Source organism: Cricetulus griseus, chromosome 5, assembly GCF_003668045.3.
Source record: "Cricetulus griseus strain 17A/GY chromosome 5, alternate assembly CriGri-PICRH-1.0, whole genome shotgun sequence".
Classification (NCBI taxonomy): domain Eukaryota; kingdom Metazoa; phylum Chordata; class Mammalia; order Rodentia; family Cricetidae; genus Cricetulus; species Cricetulus griseus.
Window position 1 is genome coordinate 85,435,562 of NC_048598.1, and position 15,324 is coordinate 85,450,885.

Genomic DNA, 15,324 nt, shown 5'->3' on the forward strand with positions numbered 1-15,324 from the left:
GAGATCCTCTAGTCCTTTTATATTTATGCCTTTATTTTTTTATATTTTAGACAGGGTCTCACTGTGTAGCCCTGGCTGGCCTGGGCTTTCTGTGTAGACCAGGCTGGCCTGAATTCACAGAGATCCAACTGCATTTGCCTCTGCAGTGCTGAAATCATGCCTGGCCCTCCCTTTATATTTCTAAAATAGGAACAGCCATGGTGGCACACGCCTGTAATCCCAGCACTCAGAGTCTATGACAGGAGGATCATGAGTTCCGGGCACATGCCAAGTTCAAGGCCAGTTTATAATAGTAAGAAGACCCTGTCTCTTGAGAGCAAAAATGAACCATACTACATTGTCACCCATTGCAGCTTTCTTTATAGCTTATTTAACATATTTACAGCAGATAGTTCGATCCCATGTCTGCTCCTTCTAACAGCTATCTCTCACATTTATCTTACATTTTCCCTTTGATTACGGGTCCCATTTCCCCGATTCTCCTCTCTGATGCTTAGAATACCAGTCACTGTGAATGACAAGCTACAGAGACTTCTTGCTTCTGGTTCTCCTGCCATGTTCTCAGTTTTGCTCTAACAAGTAGAGAAATCAGAATCACGTTGACTCTTATTTTTTCCCTATTGGTGTCTCTGGGGAAGGAGGTGCATGTGTCTGTTTGCACGAGTGTGGGCTTACCAGTGTATGTGATACGGAGGCCAAGGTGCCTGCTGGGAATCATGAGCAACTCTTCTACCTCACTGAGGCAGGGGTTCTCAGTCAATTGACTAGTCTTGCTAACCAACTCTCTCTCTCTGGGGATCCCCATCTTCCCTTTGCAAGGCTGGGATTACAGGCAGGCCACGATGCCCACCTGGCATTTTATGTGTCTTTTGGAGATCCAAAGTCTGGTCCCCATGCATGCATAGTAAGCCATTCATCTCTCCAGCTCTGATCACTGTGATTCTGCAGAGCCTTTGTTTAAAGCAGTGGTTCTCAACCTTCTCAAACGACCCTTTCTTAGGGGTCACCTAAGACCATCAGAAAGCACAGATATTTACATCATGATTCATAACAGTAGCAAAACTACAGTTAAAATAATTTTTTAAAGATTTTATTTATTTACTATGTATACAACATTCTGCTTCCATGTGTATCTGCACACCAGAAGAGGGCACCAGATCTCATTATGGATGGTTGTGAGCCACCATGTGGTTGCTGGGATTGAACTCAGGACTTCTGGAAGAGCAGAGTGCTCTTAACCTCTGAGCTATCTCTCCAGTCCCAGTTAAAATAATTTTATGGCTGGGGGTCACCACCACACAAGAAACCATATTAAAGGGTTGTGAGATTAGGAAGGTTGGAAACCACTGGTTTAAAGATTAGGGGTCTTCAGATTTGCTTAGCCTAATGGGTTTTCAGTGGGAAGATCATGTTGTTGACCCAGCCCTGTGAACTGGCAGAAATTAAACTCCAAATTCTGTCTTCCCCGCACAAGTGGCTGCTAAAGCCCCTCTCAAATCGTGAGCCCTCCCAGATCTTTCCCAGAAAGCTTTGTGCCTCTCTCTATACTTCCGGGTCAGGAAGGAGCCTGGGATTTGGGGCATGTGTGTAAGAACATCTGAGGGCTAACCAAGTCCTCTTCTTTTTCAAGCGCTCCTCCTCCAGTTCACAGCTGTATAGACTGCCTTAAACTCTCACCTCTGATGACTCATCCCGGCTAGGCCGCAACTTTCTGCCTGAGTGGGCTTCCTGTATTTCGTTGCTCACGGGAAAGGCAATAGCTGGAAGTAGCCCTCACCTAGTCCCACTTTGTCCTAGGCTTACAGCCTCTCCACCACCTCCAAATAGTTGGCTTTTATGGTGTTTGTTTGTTTGGTTGGTTCATTTTGCCCACATTTGATTGTCTGGAGAGTTAGTCCAATATAAATTAACCTACCATTGCAGGAAACAGAACCCCAGCCACCCTTCCATGCCTCTCTTCACCTTGGTTTTCCTGGTTTAATTTTTTTTTTTTAAATCTTGCTGTTTATGCTTCATGGAAACTCTTTTGTTGCTTCTCAGAGGACATTAGTGATGATTTGGTTTTAATGGTTGATCTCTAGCATTTGTGTTAGAGATTTTCTCCTGGTGACCCAAGGGCGGGGAAGAGCTTGCCTGGCTGGGGGAGGGCTTGCCTAGCACAGATAAGGCCCTGGATGTTATAATACTGGAGGAAACAACTGCAACACACTGGGGTGTTGAGTTTGATTGGTAGCTGGGCAGCTCCAAAAGCCATCATCTCATGTACTCCTCCCGAGTTCCCAGAGGGGCTTCCTCCTGGTGTCTTTCCCAGAGGGCACATGTTTAGCCTCCTGCACTCTGGAAACTCACCCGGAAGAATCCTGAGCACATACTTGCTCTCTCAAACACACTTGACACCTGTTGTCTTTCTTGGGCAAGCACATCCATGGTGGGAAGTAGTCAGTTGCCCATGGAGTTGGGCTCTGGAGAGCTCTGGGCTTGCTTCTCCAGCCACTTTCTGAGCCGTTTGAGGATTCTTCGGACATACTGGGCCCTCGGCCCTCAAGTCTAGCTTTCGTGTGTGTGTGTGTGTGTGTGTGTGTGTGAGAGAGAGAGAGAGAGAGAGAGAGAGAGAGAGAGAGAGAGAGAGACAGACAGACAGACAGACAGACAGACAGACAAAGAGAGACAGAGAAGGGGGAGACAGGAGGGAGAGAGAGTGTATGTGTGTGAGAGAGAGGGAGGGAGAAATAGAGGGAGGAGAGAGAGAGAGTGTGTGTGTGTGTGTGTGTGCACATGCATGCTCTGGTGCATGCATACATATGAGACCACACATATAAAGGACAACTCCTTCCACCGTCTGGGTTCTAGGATCGAACTCAGGTCATCAGGCTTGCACACAAGTGCCTTTTACCTATTGAGCCATCTCACTGGCCCGAGTCTAGCTTTCTTAAATGCATGGTCTCACTCGCCATCTGCTTTCCAGCCTCCAAGATTCGGATGGTGAATTCTCTGATTTTCGGAAGGGGAGGACATGAACTCAGAAGCCTGCAACTAGAGACTGTAAAAGAGATTGCTTTTGTGGCATCGGTTGGTCAGAGGGCAGAGTCTCCGAGTCCACGGGCTTCAAGTACTTCTGAGTAGTCAAACCAATAGGGAACATTTTGCAGAAATCAAAGTAAGTGTTTATGATTCAGGGTTAGCGGCGACAAAAGCAGACAGTGTAGATGAACACATTTGCCTATGAGCAAAAAGATAAATGGCTCAGGCAACCTCTGGTCTTGGAAGGAGACCTGGGAACTAGACCTTTTCCTGGGGCCATCTGCTACTGCTGCCGTGCTGTGTACTTGGCGTCCTGAAGGTGCCCACTGCTCTTGCTTCAGGGAGATGCAGTAGGGCTGGGGAAGGTCTGGGAAGGAAAGAACGAAACGACAGCCTCGTGAGGGCAGGTGTAAGCACTGGGACTCTGCTGGGATATAGAGGTGGCATGTCTCGGAGCCAGTGTGGGGAAAGCAGGTATGAGCCTGGACTCCAGATCCCAAGCGCCTGGCTATCAGAGAGGGTTGCTCTGAAACCCAAGCAGGTAAGTTTAGCAAAACTTCATTGTGATAGGCCAGAAACATGGCCTCTGTGTACTGTGTTCAAGCAGGTGTTCTGTTTCTGTTGGGACGAGTGAATAACAGAGTCCACATCTTCCCCACCTGAGGTGGGGGAGCAGACTTCTGAGAGATATTGGCACACTGGCAACACAGACATTGAAGTATACTCTGACTGGGCTGTCACTAGAACACTGGGCTGGATGGAGAATGGGAGGCTCAGTGGAGTGGGGAAAACTTGAGCTGAGTTAAGATCTGAGTTCAAATCTTGACTCTGTGGTGGATACTGCGTGTCCTTAAGCCTGAGCTGAGTCTTTCAGATCTTCCTAAGGTTCTGGCAATGGTCACATGACACACGAGAGGACCAGTGAAGTACCTGGTTAGTGATTCTTGAACTGCATTTTAGCCTTTAACACACTTGGTGAGCCCCTGTTGGTCACCAGGCTGTGCGTATATATGCCCCTTCCCTGTTCCCAAAAGGCTCATGAAGTAACACTCTAGCTTAGCCCCACCCTCTTTCCCTTCAGATGGATCGAACCAGTAAAAGCAAACATTTTGGTTCTGTCTGGGCTGCAGTGGCTGATTGGAGAGAAGGTCCAAGACTTTTTATCCCATCTCAGCATCCCCCGCACCCTGCTGTGTAGTGAAACACAGCAGTGATAATGTTGGCAGCCACGTCTGCTGTTCAGTTACTCTTTTCTGTCACAAGTCCAGATGCACAGCCTTGACAGAGTGGGGACAGTTTTGACCCTGTGACACTGGGGTTTGAAGCTCTGTCCTACAGAGTATATTCATGGCCCTCGAGGGTTGGCATCACCATGATTACAATGGCTGAAGATAGTGTGGGTCACTCCTCCTGGCAGGGCATGGTTCTTATTTCCCTCCACAGGGTGTTCGTGAGGTCTGTGGGTGAACACAGACCCGCTGACCTGGGGTGGGATAGCCCAGCAGCAGCCACTGCACCTGCACCCAAAGTTGACTTTGATGCTTTGGTGTCACTTGGACATTTTCCTGACCTAGGTGACCTTTACTTTTGGCCTTCTTTTCCCTGACAGTTGCCCATGTTGGTGGGAGGCTTCGGCCCTCCACACTTAAGTTAGCTTCCACTATCAAAAATTGTTTAGCCTTGCTCTTGTCTCTTCCCTTTTCCAGAACTTACCTGCTGTGTGTCAGACTGAGCTATCCCTATTCCCTCCTGTTCTTCAAGACCTGCTACTGTCCCCGCTGGTGGTCACAGCCATGCCTGGAAAGAAGGTGATCCCTTCGGTGGGAGAGCTCCACGCACACTCCTTGGAGGCCTAAAGGGGCAGGGAAGAAACTGTAGGAGTGCGCAATCTGTGTCTGTGACTCCGTGTGTGTGAACCAGTGGCACCTAGCTTCCTTCCTAGAGACCTTGATGTCCCAGAATGGACCTGGATAGAGAATCGAGGCAAGCAGGGAGCCACTATCCCCCTTGCTTCCCAGTTCCCAACTCCCAGGAGCAGCTAAGCTCAGCCATGGAGGCTGCTGAGAGCCCGGAGCCCCACTGCCCTGCATGTGTCTAAATTATGTACAGGAGGGACCTGGCATCTTTCTGAGTGGCTCCTCCTTCGGAATGTGCCAGTATTTCTGCGGTTCATAACATTTCCCTACCCTTGCTATTGTATCTCTTGGCTTTTTCCTCAGTAGGCTGCCTTTCTCTCCTCACTGGGGAAATTACTCTTTTCTCTCTGCATCCTGTACAGGGTTTGCTCCCACCATTTATGGGGCTGGAGGGTCTGGGGAAACAGATTGCTCTTGACCTTGGCCAGCCTGCAAGTGACTCTCAGCATCTGTTTTGTCATTGGAGAGAGGCTGAGGTAGGACACGTTTCCCTTCGGTCCTGGGGAGCTTGACAGAGAGCAGGTGTTAATCGTGCGTATCACTGTGAAAGCTGTTGGCTTACTGCCCTCTTCCCTTATAGCTAAACCAGCTGACAAGGACCTGTAGCTGGGGTGAAGGGGTTATGAATCCCCCCCCATTTTATTTTGAATAGACTCTGTTGGGCCTGAGGGGTAGGGTAAAGGATAGAAATCCTATTTGTAGATATGAATCTATGTAGATGACTTTGTGATCCCTAACCCTTCCAGCTTTTTTTTTGTGAGCATATGTGCTGGGGTCCCTGGAGACCTCTGCCTATTTTACTGCCCTGGATACAAGCCCTCAGTGATGTCCTAGATGGCTCCTCTGCCAGCTTCCACACTTAGCTGCAGTCACCAAAGTAACTCCCTGAGCAGAGGACGTGGCCACCTCTCCATTAACAGGGACAGGCTGTGGAGCACAGAGTCCCAGCACTGTGACAAGTAAAATCTGACCTTGCAACTACCTTGGGGCCTGTGTCTTAGAGCAGCTGGGTGGCTGATAGGAGATACTCCAAGCGGATGGTTGCAGGACAGAGTGGCCACAGCTGGAATCGACCCCACCCCCAAGAAGAGTAAATTGTCACAAAAATGGTGGTGACATCTGGAAGTCTGTGCACCATACAGCAGAGAGGAGGGGTGTGTGGCTAAGAACAATGGTCAGGCTTCCAGCTGCCTTGTCCTCTCCCAGGACTCTCTAGGTAGGAATTGCTTTTTTTCAATAGGCCTCTCCACAGCTATGACAAGTTCCCACCACTGCTAGGCCATGGCTTGGGGCCCTGCAAGTGGGGCCTGGGTCAGTGGTGCTCCATGAACCAGGTGCAGATGGCTGACATTTCCCTATAGCGTTTCCATCAGCAAAGACCCAAGAGATGGAGCGACTGGCCATTTGAGTATTTCTTCTCTAAAGAAAAAGAAGAGATTGTGCAGTTTTCTGCATCTGGCCGAACACTGCGTTTATGTGGCATATAGACACAGGGAGAAATGTTTGCCTCCCTGTTCACGCTCCCCTTCTGCCCTGGTCGCATCATGAGTGACAGCTCATCGTGCTGACAGGTCAGTCACCCTGACTACTGGGGATTCATTCTCTCTACCAAGTCCAAGAGATCTGGAGGAGGTCCTCCACCAGGCTGGTAGAGGCACAGGAGGCCTGTCCTAGCCTAGGTCACAGTTAGCTTTGGGAAAAGCACAGCTCATTCTCTGAGCCCCATAGATCCAGAATGTTCCTTATCACCTTGTTTGTGAGAGCTGGCTCTTGCAGCCTCATCTTCACAACATAACTAAGCGTTTTTGATCCATCTGATAGCTGGGAAGACCCAAAAATGCTGAAGGAGTGTTCCAGGGTAAATAAGACAGGTTCCAAAGGACCTGATCTTTTGTCTTTGCCTTTCTGAGCCCACCGTGTTGCCATCGTGTGTTTGTGTGTCAATGGCATGTCCCTGTTTCTCGGTGAGCAGATGAGTTGGATGAACTGAGGCTGTCTTCACAGGCATACAGTAGTGCTAGACCCCATGGGAAGACATCCCTTCCATCCTCAAATGTTGCCACCACTCTAATAGATTAAGGGTGTACAAAAGAGGGGGACCAAAGGAAGTTGCTGGCAGCTCCCACAGTACTGCCTTGTCTGTGGCCCAGTGTCTGTCACTCAGGGCCCAACCAGGAAAGCAAAACTCATTTTTAGGGTTCATACAGAAGCAAGAAGAGTGCAGGGGGCGGGGGAGAAGCACAGTGAAGAGGCCATGTAACTATAGGCCAGGGCCACTGGAAAGGAGCCAAAGCCATGAGGAGTCAGAGAAAGGAGAAGGAACTCGGCCTCTTCTTCCCACCCTATGGATTTCTGTGCGTGTCCCACACTAGCTGGCTCTAGCCAGAAGCCATCCTACCCTGTGAGCCTGTGGGCTCATCCCCCAGCATGCAACAGGGGAGAGCTGTGGCAGGTGCAATGCTATGTGCTGTCTCTTCAGAAACTGGCAGTTCCTCGACAGTGCTTAAGACCTTGGGGAAGGAGGCAGGGGAGTGGCCTGCTTGGGTTTTGTAGGTCGTTTTTTCATCCTCCTAGGGAGGAAAGAGCTCTATTGGAAGGAAGAGGAAGCCTTTCTTCACAGTCGTTCCTGCTTTCCTTTGGAGGAATTTGCCCACTAAATCACCATGCCTTGTGCTTCCTTCCAGAAAACCATGTTCTGATTTCTGTGTGACCTGCCTGCCTGTTCCTCTACTCCAAGTCTCTGGTCGTATCCCTCACCCCCCACCCCCTGCCATGAGCACTAGCCAGAGCCAGCCTCAGTGCTGGGGAAGCTCTCTCCCACGCCACCATGCCAGTTGTGGCCTGTCTGTCTGTAGGAGAGCCCATCTATCCGTTGGTTTGTATTGTTTCCAATAAATTTCTGGAAATCCTGCCTAGTGTCACGATGTCCTTTCCTGGGCTAGTGGCTCAGCTGGGAGGCTCTTCTCATGCTCTCTCCAGGCTTTGGTGTCTGGAGGACCTCATCTAAGGGACTTGGTGTCTCTGCCTGCTCCCAGGGTCTAGGAGAGGTAACAGGCCACCCCCAAACTCTCAGCAACCTTTCTCCCAGGTTGAATGTGCTGTTACTGTCTGACCAGCCACATCCTGAGAAGGTAGTAGTTTCAGGAAACTGAACCCCCCAAAAAAGTGCCTTTGACTTTGTGCCACTTAGGCTTAGAGGGTCCCAAATTAGTCACCCCGTAGAGTCACTATACTGCTGTGGCTAGCACTGTGTCCTGGGGGCACAGGCTGGGGTGTTTGGGGAGGTGCAGAAGAAATTGCTGTGCCCTGGCCCTGGTCTGCCCTGTCAGGTGACTGTTTGAGCACAATGCCTCAGGTGCTCTGCTGAGGCAACTATAGGAAAAAGCAGATGGAGTCTCACAGGAGACCCTTCCAGCCTGTTTGTAGGACACTGGTTTACTGGGCTATGTGATCAGTGATTTAAAAAGCAAAACCAAAGGAGTCAGTGGGTTTGTTGGGGTTGCTAAGTAATGTTCACTTTTAAAATGTATATTATTTATTTTTTGTTCAAGTATATATGAATGTATGTGGGCTTATGTGTGCCAGGGAACATATGTGGAGGTCTGGGGATAACTCCCTGTCGTTCTGTTCTTCTAACATGGAGGTCCTGAGGATAGAACTCGGACTCAGGCTGTCTGCATGCACCCTTCCTGATGAGCTATCTCTTGGGCCCAGAAACAATAGATTTGAAAAGGGGATTTATGAAATTGGCTCCCTTGTCACCTAGGCAATCACATTCATTCTTACTTTCCAATAACCAAGTCATAATTCCACCTAAAATGATATAACTGCCTCCCTCCCTGCCAGAGAAAGTACCGAAGTCCCTTGAGGAATGCTTAGCCTTTTAGTGTTTCATAACTTAAGTATGATGATATATATTTATAGCACTTACCTGTGAATATCATGTCAGTGTTACGCTGCATAAAGAAACGAAAGAAAGCAAATATCTGCTTAATGGACAAGCATTCTTTTTTATACAGTATTTTATTTATTCTTTGAGCACTCCATGTATGTATACAATGTAATTTTATCACATCCAGCTCCCTCTGGACATTGTCCCCAACTTCACGTCCTTTTTTTTTTCTTTCTCACAACCGACTGAATCCAGTCTGTGGGGCCTGTATGTGTACAGGTATGCAACCTTACCCTGGAGCAAAGGCAACCTGCCAGCAGCCATGCTCCCAAAGAAAAATGACTTTCTGGGATCTGGAGAGATGGCTCTGGGGTTAAGAGCACCGACTGCTCTTTCCAAGAACCCAGGTTTGATTCCCAGCACGCACATGGCCATTAACAACCATCTACAACTCTGTTTCCAGGTGATCTGGCACCCTCTGCTGGCCTCTGTGGGCAATGCATACACGTGGTGTATGCAAGATAAGCAAGACACCTATCTATACACACAAAATAAAAATGAATCTGAAGTATTTTTTTAAAAAAGGAAAAATGGCTTTCCCTCCCCTGGCAGCTGTGAGCTGCTAACAGCTCTTCAGCATGGATGGCTCCTCATGAGCCCCGCCCATCAACGCTGGAATGCTGACTGATTTGATCTTGTGCAGCTTGTGTAACTGCAGCTACCACAAGTTCCTGGGTACAATGGCCATGTTACATCACAGCACTGCTCCCCATCCTCTGGTCCGTACATATTCATGAGCCTTGGGGTTGGGGGAGATTGTTATTTAGGACAAAGTACCCACAGCTGCATCTATCTAAACCCCTGCTGTTGTTGTTTTTATTCTTTACTCTTTTGTCTCTCTCTTTTCTTTTCTTTTCTTTTCTTTTTTTTTTTAAGCGGGGCGGGGGCATTTGGGAGCATCACCCAGCTCCCAAATGATCACACAGGGAGGCTTATTCTTTTTCACGAATTCTTTCTCGTGAATCTCCCGCCTTAGCCTGGCCCATTTCTAACCAGCTTTTCTTAAATCATCCCAGCTACCCTTTGCCTCTGGGCGTCCATCCCTCTCCACTTAGTGTTAGCTAGTTGATGACTCGGCTTGACCCCCGGGGTTAATTTTATGTAATCAAACAAATGTAACAGTGTCATGATAAATCGTGAGGGGAACCTTGGCAGACTCCATGGCAGGCAAGGGACAAACATGCCAGGCAGACAGAGCTTAAGTGAGAAGTTTTATTAGGAAAGGAAAGGGGGGGAGGGGAGGAAAGAGGTGAAGAGAAGAGTGAGACAGGAAAAGTCCTGTCTGCCCCAGAGGAATAATAGCAGGAAAGAGAGAGGGAAAGAGAGCTTATGTGGGGGGAGGGTGTCTTTCTTTTAAAAGGGTCCTTTGCACCTGCGTACAGACTAGGCAATCATGGAACCCTGGGCTGACCAGGGTACTGCCTGAGTGCATTCTGCCAGGTGACGGGGTGGGCCAGCATAATGCCTGAATTCTTACAGACACGTCTTTGCATCATTAAACAACCATTCCACAGCATTAACAAATGTAACACATCTTAAATTCATATTCCACAGTACTTTGCCACCGCAGAAGGAAGCTTCTCTAATCAAGGCTGATGACAGGAGCACAAATCTATGGAGAGAACAATAAATATGAAAACAGGACAATTTAGCATGACAATCCTAGTAGATTCCCCTCTAGAACTTATGCACCCGCTCCACCCCCAGCCACAGGCTTCTGACCAGGTTGATAGCAGGCATGGATCCCCTCTTGGGTAGCAGGCCTCGTGGTAAATCAGAGAGCAGCTGGTTACCCCATGATAGCCATGCCACTATTGCACCAGTGAGCACATCTTGCCTGGAGGATCAGTACTGTAGCATGCAGGTTTCAAACAAACATGTTTGAAACAAACTAGGACAGGAACACCCAATGGCCATTACAATGATCATGTCTGTAACTGGTCACATGGCCTTACTTGGTATTTATAGCTTATCTTCCTCTAGCACCCCATCTGCATCTCCTCCATTCTCAGAAGTGCCTCAGCAGGTTGTGTTGTTCCTTTCTTCATTCCTAAAGGATCTGAGCCATTTACCCTCCTGCTTGGGCTGGGTTGTTATCGTTTCCCATTGACCTGAATCACAGGGCATGGCAACACTAAGAGTACACCCCAGAGGATCTCTTGCACTCCAGATATGCAGCCCTTTATTTCCATTGTGGAAAAGCAGTCCAGTTTCTCCCCATAGTCTAGATCAATAGCTCTTCCCAGTACCGTGGATCCTATCTTAGCCGCTTTACTCAAAGACATCAGGATCCCAAAGTATCCAGAAAGACCTACCTTCAATTTACCTTTTTTTTTTTCTTTTTTCTTTTTTTCTTTTTCTTTTTTTTTTTTTTTTTTTTTTTTGGTTTCTCGAGACAGGGTTTCTCTGTGTAGCTTTGGAGCCTATCCTGGCACTTGCTCTGGAGACCAGGCTGGCCTTGGACTCACAGAGATCTGACTGCCTCTGCCTCTCAAGTGCTGGGATTAAAGGCATTCGCCACCAACTCCCAGCTCAATTCATCTTTTAAAACCAAAGTTTATTTACTTAGTGGGTGTATGTTGGTACACGTGTGCCAGTGTGTGTGTGTGTGTGTGTGTGTGTGTGTGTGTGTGTGTGTGTGGACAACTTGTAGGAATCAGTTCTCTCCTTCTGCCATGTATGTGTTAGGATTGAACTCAGATTATCAGGCTTGGTGGCAAGTGACATTAGCCATCATGCTTGCCATTAGCTTCCAGGTCAATGGAATGTTTGGTTGCAGCTCCTGGAAATATCCAGAAATTTCCTTATACCCCAGAACCAAAATTTCTCAGCTAATGGAGCATAAAGCCACAGCAACAGCGCTGTGGGTGCTCGGCTCTCAGGGCCCTTTTAGCACCATGCTCAGTGGCCCTTCTGTAGGTTCTCCCCGGGAAGCTTGTACTCATATTCCAAGAACCAGGTGGTTTGATCCTGTGCATGTCCTAGCGTCTCACCCTACAGAGCTAAGTCTTTTAAGAGTCTTTCCGTAGAGGTCAGCTCTCTCCAAGTGTCATTCCCTAGCTGAAAAGGGGTACACACCTTCCTGCTACTCACAGGCTGAATTCACACACCCACCACTCCATTTAGGACTTTAGAGTATCCAGACTCAAGTCAGACTACCATTTACTAGTAATGGGGCCTTGGGAAAGTCACCCAACCCATCTGTGCCTCTGAATTCTCATCTGTAAAATGGGATAATAGTATCTCTTTCAGGGCTAAAGAAATTAGTACACATGTGATACTTAGAGCAGAGCCTGGCACCCAGTGTTCATCACTATTAGCTCATCCCTACCATTGTTCTTTCCTCTCCCTTCTCTTCCTCCTGAAACTATATTTAAATTCCTGTGTTCGGTCCACAAGATGGCAGAACGCTCGAACCACTAAAACTTCGGTCCTCTGCTTACCACACTCTGTCTCCCTTTACTGGCAAAGTAACCAAAAGAGGAGACGTGTGTCTCCATTACTTCAAATCTCATTAATGCCTCAACCCATTACACTACTTTATGGTTTCCATTCTGCTCTGGCCCAGCAGCCACTCACAGAACTTGCTGTCAGTAAAGTCACTAATGACTGTCTAAAGTGCCAAAAGTCTAAGTGCCATTCCGTCCGAGTGTCTCGAGCACTCAAAGCTGTGGTCATCACCCCTCCTCATTGTGTTGACCTCTACTCAGAGACACAGATATCACTCCTGGCTGCCTCTTCCCCACAGGTTGGCCTTGAACGCCTCGTCTTCTTGGGTGCTGGGATTACAGGCATGCATTACCACGCCTAGTTTATGACTTGTCTTATCTTCAAAAGCTTTTTTTAAAAAAAATATAGTACTGGTCTATAATTTAAAATATAGTACTATACTATAGTACATTGTTAACTTGGGTACCCCTTCCAGATGCTGGGCACAGCATGGACTGGCTTCCCTGCAGCCGGCAGTTAGAGAGCATTTTTGAAAACACTCTGTTCTTGCACGAGGCACTTTTCCTTCCTAAATGGCGGTTTTATTCCATCTTTCCTAATGGAAATCTCTCTACTTGGATGAAGATATTGCCTTCCCTAATGTTCTCTTTTCCTTGCTACGGCCCACATCTTCTATTTAACGCTTTCTTCTGAACATTTTTTCTGGGTCTTTCATTTTCCATGTGCCCCCTACCTGCAGGGACTTTAAAAAGGATGCGTCTTGGTTCACTTTGCTCTCTTACTAAGATTGCCATCCATTACCATTACTTCTGCCTTCCCGTTCCAGCTTCCAGGGTACTGTTGGCTCCCTGGAGGCTTCCACACCGTGCCTCCTCTCCTCTCCTCTAAAGCTGCTTTTCCATGCATTGTCATGAGTCACTGCCCACTTGTCACCAGTCGTTTTCCCTGCTCAGTGGGGCAGTGTCCGTGAGCTCTGACGCTGTGTGTTCTTTGCCAGGGTCTATGTTCAGGCCTTTGCCAGGAATCACACACAGCTTAAGGTCAGAGGAGAGCGCTCTACTCTACGCATCACCTCTAGCTATGTGTGGCTCCCATGGGAGGCCCAGTAGATGCTGGGTAAGCATTAATGACTACTGGCCTTTACTTTCCTGCCCCACTCACCTCCTGCTATATGGGGATCCTGGGAGGAAAGCAATGGATGCTGCTGTTGTGCCCCGGATGGGAGCATGTTATGGGAGAAAGAAAGAGGCTACAAAGTGCAGGCTCGCATAAGCACAGCATGGATTAGAACTCCAACATCTCCAGTTCTCCGTGCACCCCTGTACTGCTGCTCTCCTTGCTGTAAGAGGCAGATGGTTCTCCTCTCTCCCTCTCCCCTTGTTCTCTTCCCCTGCTCCTCAATAGGTACCTTTCTCCTTGGAGCTCTGCTGTGGGCTTGTCTCCATCTTCCATCCTACAGCTGGCAAGGGCCAGGGTCGGAGTTTCCATTCCACAAATGGAGAAGCATGTCTAGAGAAAGGTACACTGGGCCAGACCAAGGGTACCCTACTTTCCTAGGCAATCGTGGTAGCAGTCCACCTCAGGGGTGAAAGGGCCCTTTAGATAAGGCAGGACTGAGGAAGTTGGGGCAGGCAACAGCAGGCCTGGCAAGCTACAGTGAAGGGGGTCTGGCAAGCTCAGTGAGAGCCTGAGGGTATAGTCAGAACCAAGGGAGGCTCTAGGGCTGGCTGGGAACTGGATCCACACCATCCCCAGGGACTATTCAAAGGCAGCCTGTGACTGTGCCTGTTCTAGGCGGGCAAGAACAGCAGCACACACATGAAGGTATCTAGACATTTCTCTTTCGTTAGGTTGGGCTGAAACAGCCAGCTAGTTTTAGAGATTGACTAGGAGGCTCAGAGAGAGGTGCTGGCAGAAAGGTTTCCAGAAAGTTGGGAGGGGGGATGGAGGCCATGCCATGTGGTGTTGACAGAATTTTCCTGTCCCTACTGCCTGCCCCCAAATGACTAACATGGAGACTTATATTAATTATAAATGCTTGACCAATAGCTCAGTCTTGTTACTAACTAGCTCACACAACTTAACCCATGTCTACTAATCTATGTACTTCCCCAAGGCTCATGGCTTTTACCTCTATCCCATTTTATGTGTCCAACTCATTTTGAGTCTGGCTGGTGACTCCTGACTCTGCCCTTCTGCTTCCTGGCATTTTCAGTTTGGCTCTCCCCACCCAACCTTATTCTAATCAATGTACAAAGGGATCATTCCATAGCAATGTGGTCTCCCTCCAACATCAGGGCTGCTCTGATCCCATTGAGCACAAAACTGGGTAGATACCTGAATGACAGACAGGCGCCCTGGGTGGCCAGCAGTGTGCCAGCTAGTCCATTAAGGGAGAGGTGGCTTACTTGGAGATGTGCAATCTCAGGCTAAGTTGAGCTGGCCTGGGCTTGGCCTTCTGCAGCTTGGTGGGACAGCCTTGGAAAGTGGCTCTACCAGTGTGGAAAAGGCCTAGGGAAAGCAAAGGGAAGGGCAGGTGGAGGAAAAGACAGTGCAGACAGAAAGGCAGCCAGAACCGGAGTGGCTTGGAGGCTGCTTAGGTGGCCCACAGCCCTTCCTGCCACCTGGCTTTCCTCTGAGATCACTGGTGAGTTTTCAGAAAGGGGAAGTGGGTAGAGACACCATGCAAACTGGTTTCAAAATCCATGCATCCTGTTGTCTCCCAGCCTGCCTTTTTCCTTCCTGTGTTTTCTACTCCACTATGCTTCCCTCCTGGGCTTCTGTCCTGCTCCAACCCTGAGACCCTTCTGCATGATTCACGCAGACTGGCTAACGTGAACTGAAACTCCAGAGGGAACTATGAAGAGGGGATTGGGTCCCATACTCAAGACCCAGAACCCTAGAGACCTAAGGCTCCTGGGACTCAGCCCGTTACTAGTGTCACTTTAGCATTAAAGGGAAACCTGTTTTCTTCTGGACAAGGAA

General features: G+C 48.6%; 1 protein-coding gene across 9 annotated transcripts in view; it reads left to right on the forward strand.

Moving 5' to 3' along the window:
* The window catches only part of Mta3 (metastasis associated 1 family member 3), a 139,644-nt gene that overhangs the window by 114,592 nt on the left and 9,728 nt on the right, over window positions 1-15,324 (forward strand). For 6 of the 9 annotated variants that reach the window (XM_027417922.2, XM_027417917.2, XM_027417918.2 and 3 more), the window contains exons 17-18: window positions 2,966-3,157; window positions 4,728-7,848. The exons of 1 other annotated variant lie outside the window; for it this stretch is intronic. In XM_027417922.2, coding sequence (XP_027273723.1) covers window positions 2,966-3,123 — 158 coding nt within the window. In that variant the 3' untranslated portion in view covers window positions 3,124-3,157; window positions 4,728-7,848. Of the gene's footprint in view, window positions 1-2,965; window positions 3,158-4,727; window positions 7,849-15,324 lie in introns of those variants that run through there. 2 more of the 9 variants (XR_003485776.2, XM_027417921.2) reach the window with 2 other exon arrangements.